This window comes from Rutidosis leptorrhynchoides, chromosome 2, assembly GCF_046630445.1.
Source record: "Rutidosis leptorrhynchoides isolate AG116_Rl617_1_P2 chromosome 2, CSIRO_AGI_Rlap_v1, whole genome shotgun sequence".
Lineage (NCBI taxonomy): Eukaryota > Viridiplantae > Streptophyta > Magnoliopsida > Asterales > Asteraceae > Rutidosis > Rutidosis leptorrhynchoides.
The window spans coordinates 379,868,273-379,877,777 of record NC_092334.1 but is presented as its reverse complement, the minus strand read 5'-3'; the positions used below and the strand labels follow the sequence as shown (position 1 = coordinate 379,877,777).

Below are 9,505 nucleotides of genomic sequence, written 5' to 3'. Positions count from 1 at the left end.
TGAAAACTTAAGTTTGTGGTCTCAAAGTATACTTATAACTCATTGTTGTTAGTTCACAATGAAATGTTAAATCATCCTTAAATCATGTTAAATATGTATAGATATGTACATATACATAATCGTATAATTATCGTGTGTTATATAGTTCGTGATATCATCGGTCAAATTGGACGGTCAAACGTTGTGTGAAACTCTTTTCAAAAACATAAGTCTCAACAGTTTGGATTGCTTATCATGTTGGTAAGGTTTATTTTATGTAAATATTAATCTCATAAGTATAAAACGATCGGAAAATCCGGGTCGTTACATTTAACCAACAAGTCATAGTTCTACACCGACATCCATACAACATCTCGTAAAGCGGCATCCCTATACAACATCTCGTAAAGCGGTACTCAAGTTCTGTATCGTTCTCTCGCTCTGACTGTTCCGAAATTTTGACACAAATCTAGAATCTCTGTCTAATACAATCGATAATGGCACACCATGACGTCTAACAATTTCTTTCACATACAACTCAGCGTGTTCACTTAATGATGTTGTCTCACGAGTAGATGTTGTCTCACGAGTAGCCAGAAAGTGAGCTCTCTTGGTCAATCAATCACATGTCATGTCTCCTGGGTTCGGGGTAGTTTGGTCACAAAATTCATCGTGATATGCTTCCACTTCCACTCAGGAATTTCTAACTGACGTAACGACCCATACGGTTTCTGATGTCCTTGCTTCACTTGTGCACACACATGACACTTTTCCACAAATAGAGCGATGTCTGTCTTCATAGTCGGCCACCAATACACTAATTTCGAATCATGATACATTTTATTACTGCTTGGATGTACTGTTAATCTTATATGCAACCCTCACTTGTGGTAGACCTGATAACTCGTCTGGAAACACCTTTGGGAATTCATAAACCACTGGGAATTCATAAACCACTGGAATATCGGAAATAATTTTCTTCTCCTTGGCATCAACCACATACATAAGAAACGATTCAATTTTAGTTTACGTACTTAAACATCGTAATACATTGTAAACACCAAGGATCCAAACTTAAGCTATTAAATTTTTAGCATACCAATTCAAATTCAAGTTTAACAATATTGTTATTCTATTACAGCCGGGAATTTTGATCTAAAAAAATAAACAACTCTCCATATCTAAGTTAATTATGATGACTTCTTAAGATTAACAGAATAAACAAAAAGATTAAAAGTGACTCAAGGTGTAAAGAATGACATTGTTACAAAAACTTAATCATGAAACTTGAAGTCCTGTTTCGGATAGTAGGGTCTCTCGACTTCATGTTATGAGGAACTATTGCTATAGATAAGATACAACCATAAGTCCACAATACATTCAAAACCTGCCAGAAGGGTGTTTTAGTAAATTTACTAAAGTAAGCATATCACAGAATTGGGCTGATAAGTATGCTTTATTGTAGACGTACCTTTGAAACCAAAATTAAGCTTTATACTCGTTGACACGGATCCATTTTGTTGAGGACCACTTATTCCCCTTAATAACCGGGCAGCCACCTATCAGTGTATAAGAGATGTAGGCAACATTACTTATCGGCATGGTTGTAAAAGTCCCCCGACTAGTCATAATTTTGAAGTAGTCAGACTAGTCTCCGAATTGGCCGATGTATTCGGTCAAAGTTGTCAAAAGTATAATTTAGTGTCCCAGTACGGATTTATTAGTTCAAAGTCGAATTTATTGGGTTAAATACAGTCAAAGTTGGTCAACGTCCGACTTCCGACTTAGACGATTGGTCCCTATAAGTTCCCAACCGACTAATCCCGACTAGCGACTTTTATAACATTGCACGTCAAGTGTTTGAAAAAGATGTTTAACTACATGTGTCATCGTTAAAAGAATATGCAATTATACGATGAAAAAATCCTATCAAGAGGTGATAATTATGACCAATTTATGACCAAGATAATACCGAATTGGCTTGGGACATTAGTTTAGTCTCTAAAATGTCATATGATTAAAACAACAATTAGCTAAAACGGAAGCTATTCAAATGGGCCGAACTAATTGCAAGGTTGCAAAAATAGCGAGTACTCATAAAATCGCACGTACTCGGTCGGGACTTTTAGAGAGTACTCGGATGTTGACCAAGTTTGACTTTGACATACTTTTTACCAATTTTCCGAGTAATCCCGAGTTTTGAGCGATTTTCCGAGTTTGACCGAGTTAGGCTGCGTTTGACCAAGTATGACGGAGTTCTTGCCGAGTACACCCCGAGTTACAAAAACCGAGTACTCGCTGAGTAACTCCGAGTTCAGCAACAATGACAGATTGCTTTATTCAAGAATTAGATTGTTATTCTGATCATATTTAACAAACTAACTTTATGTTAGATAATTTAAATAATTTGGACAAAAAGCGCTTCAAGCTAAATCAAGCTGACCCGATGCAACAAAAAGCACTTTAAACTAGGTTACCCATGATGATGCATCACCCAACCCACCCATTTCGTCAGCACTAAGTCGTACCATAGATTAATCAATGTATAAACAATTACTGACCATGTAAACTTGAAGGATCCAAAGATGCATCAGGTCTCATGCTCCAAAAAAGCAATGCATCCCCCATTTTAGGTTTAACCGATAACCCTCCTTTACCGCATTCAGATAGTTCATTCCACCAAGGAACCGCACTGATGTTCCCTTTTGCAGATGGGAACACTGTTTCACCTCCTTCTTCAACATCTGACCTGTCAACCACCATCACCAGACAAATAATATAACAAGACACGATAGAATATTTTATTTATTATTATTTTTTTATACATTGAATACCCATAAAAGGGTGTCACTTACAGGTACATTAAAACTGTAGCCATACGTTGACCCCCATTCTTGGTGTTAAAATCATCTTGGAAGTAGTCAAAGTGGGGCTCATATTTTTGTCCAACTTCATAGTGAAGAATTTGCAGTCCTTCTCCGTGTTCTGTATTAAAAGAAATTAATTCATGTAAGGGTGCTTCTACAAGTATAATATATCAGAACATCAAATTGAAGCTACAACGGTTTAGGCTAGATAGGAAGTAGAGGTAGCACTTTGACCCACTTATAAAGGGTATCTACGGCATATGTCTGTTACACTGTTATTAACTAATTACACTTCCTTGGTCAAAATTTTCCCCTTTTAATCGTGTTTATCAATGTATGTAAGTGCACTATCTGGGCCTTGATTACTGATCTACATTCTCAGAAGTAGGATCCCTTTACTGGGCAAATGTGAGGTACATGCTTTCAAGCATAGACCTATTATATAGTATATCACCCTTCTATGCAAGTTCCCCTATATTTTATGTAAACATTTGACCATGGTTGTAAAAGTCTCCCGACTAGGCCGACTAGTTCCCGAATAGTCAGGACTAATTTGAAGTAGTCCGACTAGTCCCCGACTAGTCTCCGATTTGGCCAATTTATTCGGTCAAAGTTGACAAAAGTACAATTTAGTCGGTCAAAGTCAGATTTATTAGTTTAAGACCGGAATTATTCGATAAAATCAGTCAAAATAAGTGAAATACATTTAAAGTCAAGGCTAGAAAATGACCGACTAGTCACCGACTTGGCCGATTAGTCCCTACACCCTGACTAGCGGCTTTTAAAACCTTGCATTTGACTCATTATGTATTCAAAAAGGTAAAATGGGTTGGACAAAAAGTACTCCAACGCAACTAAACCCATTTTGACCAGCAAATAGTTTTAACACATTACAACCCGCTCAGCCCGCCCGTTTTTACACAGCACCATCACACGTGGAGAAAGGTGCATGACCATGTAATTGTATGCCACGAACTTTAAGGTGACCATAAGATTGAAAACACTTGAAAACGCATACCTACAGGTAAGAAGGTGAAATCTGCAATCCTTTTCTCAATGGTCTGGATCGTCTTGTCACCTCCACGAGCCAAAAATGTGCCAGAACTCGTACGAACCCTAAATGAAAGAAGTAGGAAATTTCAATCGTGGATGCTCAAAAGATTATAATCATAAAACATAAAAAATCAAACAGGAACAGTGAAAAACTAGCACACCTGCTATCTTTGCTCTTGCCTGTATCACTATCAACAACAGTTGATTTCTCCATATGAGGTTTAGCAAGATTAATTAGATGCTCACACTCCTCCTGGGACTGCATGAAACATGCACAAAGTCTGTTTGGTGATTTTTTTTTTGTATAATTTCAATATTTCAATATAAATATAAATTGATAACATTATAGACGGTTAATGAAATTGATTTAAACTGAAAGAAGTGTCTAAATATTTGCACCTTGCTGACTCTTAAAGAAGCAAACATAACCATAAATTCGTATTAGAGAAGACAACCAACCAGAGTTTCTGAATCCTATATATAGATTTTTAGCTGAGGTATGTGGCAATTAGCAATTCGTTGTATAACAGTGCTTCTCTCATGCAACAACAAATACACCCTAAAATTTTAAACTTATGAACTGTAGTCTGTAGCTTAACCTAAAATTATGAAATGTGCATCACACAACAACAAATACACCCTCTCGGGCTCATTCCAAATAGGGATCGCTATAGAGTGATCCCTCATTTCTTCATAAATTGTCAAACACTCACACGTCATCATAAATTATCAAACTCCCCCATTTCTCATAAATTGTCAAACGTACTTCATCATATATATACATCTGCAATACTCATAATAAGTAGGGTGCAATTTTTGAGACCGGTTTTTTGTCCATTGTAGTAGGCTTTGTAGTAAACTATCAAATTTTCCTCATATATCAATCCATCATATCAGTTTTGAAACTTATAGTAGATTAGCAGATAGCTAAACCAAAGCAGTAAACTACAAGAGTTCATAAGGAGTATATTTATAGTATAACTAGCAAACGTTGTGTAGTTCTTAACATTCTGGAGAAGATATTAGGTATATGCTTCTGTTACATATGTTCTTAACTTAGAAACTATGTATTTTATGACGTTGTGTAGTCTTACACTACAGGCGTATAGCATTAGCCCTTTAATCGGTTTTTTTTTTCTTTTTTCTTTTTGTCTAGATAATTTCTTAATTAAACTCCAAATTGATAACAAATATTCTTAACAAGGTGATTACATATATGTTCTGTAATTCCTTCAATTTTATAACAATGACTTTACGACTGTCAGCAAGGTTTGAGGAAATACTCTATGACTCTATATGAATATGCATCCTAATTCAAAGGATTATCAAAATGACATACTATATACATGTGTCTATAATCTATATATTATTCGATCAAATATATGATAAGTGTATGCTATAAATTATCTAAATGATATATAATCCAAATGATGTTTTCGATAAGTGTATGCTTTTTTTGACATCAGTTTGGGATCACCCAGGGGGACTAAACTACCCACGTGTTCATCTCCCGTAGTTGCATAACCCGTCCCCAACTAATGCCCTGGAGGAGACCCGGACCACGAGGGCATGGCTGGAAAACCCCCCTCCCCACTGCTCCCGCACCAAGCGAAAGGCGGCCTGGGTGGATACTTCATGTCAGAGGGATAACATTTGCAGCCCAGCGGAGTCGAACTCCTGACCTCTCACTAACAGAGACAGGCGACCAGATGAGCTACAATTTTGAGAAATTTTCTTCACAATGTTGATATTTTGTTTCCATCTCATATTCAATCCAATCAAAAATAGCTAAACACTGTACAATGCTTCCAACAGAATTAAAGATTAAAGAATAAAAATAAAACTAACCAGGAAATTATGAAAAACAACAGCTCTAGGCTCCCATGAGATAACTTCAACCCACTGATCTGATCTACCATCTTTAATCTCACTAATCATTTCACCAAAACAACAATTTCATATCAGAACAAGATCACAACGGCAAAAAATAATAATTAGTAATTAAAAGTTGAAATGAATGAGATAACCCTAGGTGACCTGTGAAGAGTTGTAGTACGGTGAACGATTGAGGTGAGATCATGAGGTTTGGGTGAGTTAGTTGAAGTATTTGGAATTGAAAGGATTCCGAGAGCGAGAAGGATTAAAAGGAAGAAGGAAGATATAATCAGGATTGAAAATATGAGCGTCGTTGTTGTTGATGACGATTTCCTTGAAGACCCACGAGCAGGTAATGATCTTCCTTTCAACACCATTTTTGCAATTGGAATTTGCAGATTGGAATTGATTGAAACCCTGGAATATTTATTTTAATTTTAATTTAACAATTACGGAGTAACAATTTGAATTTAATTTAATTTAATTTAACAATTTGCAATTGGAATTTAATTAATATTTAATATTTTAATATTAATAATAGATAGATAGATAGATAGATAGATATAATATAGAATAGAAGAATAGAACGAGTGAAGGAGCACACGGTTTGCAGTAGAGAATGTTTGCAAAATTCGATTGTCAAAAATAAGAGTAAAAACACAAGGTTAAGAAAAGGAGAATGATGTCAACATGATTTGACCGATTCAAATGTCTGTTTTTTAGTGTGCGGTGGATATGTGAGACGTTGATTGGTTGCGATTCAAATGCTATGAATGTGGTTGGTTCTGAATGAAAATAATATGTTTGATAAACATTTGAATGAACAATATCAATGAAGTAAAATTAATTTATTGATATTTTGAATAAATAAAAAATAATATACTTCGTAGTTGTCTAATAAATAATCTTGATATAATTAAAAATAAAAAAATATGACATAATATTTAAGTGCTTAATAATTGCTTAATAATTAAGAAAGTATTTCAGTCCTGAATGGTTCAACACTGAATGTTGAACCATCCAGCAACATATATCATTCAGTCGTCACAAACAAACGTCCTAAATGGTAAATGGTTTAAATTCACTGTTGAACAATCTGTAATCAAACTCACACTTAATAATAAGATAAATAAATAGTTCTCGTTGAGAAAAAAAAATCAAACCAACTACAGTTGGCACTTATGAAAAATGAAAGCATTTTGATGGTGGTTTAATTTTACGTCAAATTACTATTATATATAATTTATATTGTTGCCTTTAAAAAAAATTATTATACATATAGTATGTTGTAAAATGATGTGAGAGCTTGAAACTCCACATAGCTAATTGCCAGTATTGTCACAAACCTATCCATATTCACCAACTTTGAAAAACATGCGTGTATAATACAAGGCTTTATATTAATTTTTAAACCAATTTAATTTTTTCATGAAACTAAATGAAACCTACAAAATATAAAAGAGAAAATTACTCACATGAACAAGACAAAGTATCCTTTTTCCGGAATAGACGTTGATTTTGCCGGAAATATTATTTCATCCGGCTGTACCGACGGATGATGACACGTATCATACAAGAACTATCGGAATACATAAAAGAACCGATGATCCCGACAGTAAATTCGAATTCTTGGGTTGTGTTCACTTCTTCTTTAACATTAATGGTAGCAAGTGAACTATAATCCATTAAATATCAACAATGGCGACGAACAATAGATTACTAGTTATTTAGAGAAATTAGGTGATATTCAATCAGCATATTGGCATAAACAACTGAAAATTTAATTTGTGAAAGTAGTTAACATGGAGATAGATTACTAGTGGTTACCTACCTAACTTTCCACTCGCTGCCATTGTTGAAGATGGATTGCACAAATTTCGAGAATTTAAGTTTACCGCCGGCACTGCTGGCGGTAAATTATATTTTGCGTATTCAACGGGTATAAACGAAAAGGTATCTTGACATGGTCTATGTTGGTAAATTTCTCAATATAAAAGAGAAAATTACTCACATGAACAGGTCAGGTATTCTTTTTCCGAAATAGACGTTGATTTCGCCGAAATTATTATGTCATCCGGTTGTACTGACGGATGAATGACACGTACCATATAAGAACCCCGGAATACATAAAAGAACCTGCGGTCCCAGCGGTAAATTCGAATTCTTGGGTTTTGTTCACTTCTTCTTTAACATTAATGGTAGCAGGTGAAGTATAATCCATTGAATATCAACAATGGCGATGAACAATATATTACTAGTTATTTAGAGAAATTGGGTGATATTCAATAAGTATATTGGCATAAACAACTGGAAATTTTAATTTGTGAAAGAAGTTAATATAGACATAGATTATTAGTGGTTATCTACCTAACTTTTCACTTGCTGCCATTGTTGAAGATGAAGTGCACAAATTTCGAGAATTTTAGTTTACCGCCGGCCTATAAATTATATTCCGGCGAAGTCAAGGTTTATAATCGAAAAGGTATCCTGACATGGTCTATGTTGGTAAATTTCTCAATATAAAAAAATGGTGATAACCAACGAACGTGTGCTTCAATTGTATCATGCCTCAGTGTGGAAGGGTCCGCGATTAGTTGCCAAGCAACCCGGGTTCAATTCCTGGGGGCGGAGCTCCAATTTCCTGCGATTAGTTGCCAAGCAACCCAGGTCCCACGATTAGTTGTCAAGCAGCCCGGGTAGGAGTTTCCTTCTAGCGTGTGTGGGTGCAAATGATGAGCGTCGTTGAAATAAATGATCCGCTGATGCAAATTCGTCGTTAAAAAATGGTGATATGTAGGATGTGATGTGATTGATTTGCAGACTTTTCCTTTTCTTACGTTCTATTTCCTTTTCTACTTTCCCATTCAAACAAATTTACTCTCCATTTCCTTTTCTCTCTCCTTTTCCCTCGGATCTATCTCATCCCACTTTCTCATTTCTCATCTTCAATAACCCTCCAATTCAAATCAACCACCACCACCTCTAACCCTACTACCAACGGCCGTCATTCATCATACAACAGCGTCCCACCACCATCGAATGTCATCCCCTTCCCACGTATGAACTCATATCACTGCGAAACCCAAAACTTAAAAATAAATTTCATTTCCTCTTTCTTTATCTCCCTTTCTGCTGCCGCTGACTACCACATAACTGCGGTAAACCACCGCAAGATCTGAGTTCCGGCTGAAAACCACCGCAACATTCTCTTTGACCCTTTTTTCTTCCGTAAACCGCGCGACAGTGGTGTTTTGGGTGCTAAAAACATAAGTGGTGGTGGTGGTGGTTTTTGGCGATCAATGAAAAGCCTTATTTTCGTTTACTCCGGTAACTTCTTTATCTTGTTTTTCTTTTTACTCTGGCAACTTCTTTATCTTGTTTTTCTTTTTACTCCAGCAACCTTATATTTAAATCCACTCTTTGTTTCACCTTAACTGTTACCTTACAAGCCACTATTTTTTCTTTGAACAACCACTACAGTTTCTTGCTCCACTCATCAACTATTTTGTAGCTCTCTAGTTGGCACCATTTTCGACCACCGACGTCTCTCTGGTAGTTCGGTTTTACTTGCTTTTCGTCGTAATAAGGTAAAACTGCTCATTCCCTTATTTCTTCGGCGTCGCTCGACTTGATTCCTTCTCCAATCACTTTAACGCCATCCAGGCAGCGATTTCGTGCCCTTGTTGCTCGAGAACTGGGGATTGTTTGAGTTTTGGGGGTTTGGTTTATGG

General features: G+C 35.9%; 1 protein-coding gene across 1 annotated transcript; it reads right to left on the bottom strand.

Annotated features, from left to right (window-relative positions):
- Positions 1–1,062: 1,062 nt before the first annotated feature.
- LOC139892097 (probable prolyl 4-hydroxylase 10) lies at positions 1,063–6,210 on the bottom strand. Its single transcript, XM_071875133.1, has 8 exons — positions 5,937–6,210; positions 5,748–5,829; positions 4,061–4,158; positions 3,865–3,962; positions 2,835–2,964; positions 2,541–2,728; positions 1,451–1,538; positions 1,063–1,366 (listed from the first exon to the last, which is right to left on the bottom strand). Exons 1-7 carry the CDS (start codon positions 6,149–6,151, stop codon positions 1,465–1,467), a joined length of 885 nt encoding a protein of 294 aa, XP_071731234.1. The 5' UTR covers positions 6,152–6,210; the 3' UTR covers positions 1,063–1,366; positions 1,451–1,464.
- Positions 6,211–9,505: the final 3,295 nt, after the last annotated feature.

What these genes read in the sequence shown, in the direction of transcription:
- LOC139892097 (XM_071875133.1), bottom strand. Translation starts at nt 6,151, where the DNA reads ATGGTGTTGAAAGGAAGATCATTACCTGCTCGTGGGTCTTCAAGGAAA. An exon ending in TTGTTTTTCATAATTTCCTG is followed by an intron (nt 4,159 to 5,747) that starts GTTAGTTTTATT and finishes TGTTTCATGCAG; the next exon opens with TCCCAGGAGGAGTGTGAGCA. An exon ending in GCTACAGTTTTAATGTACCT is followed by an intron (nt 2,729 to 2,834) that starts GTAAGTGACACC and finishes GGTGGTTGACAG; the next exon opens with GTCAGATGTTGAAGAAGGAG.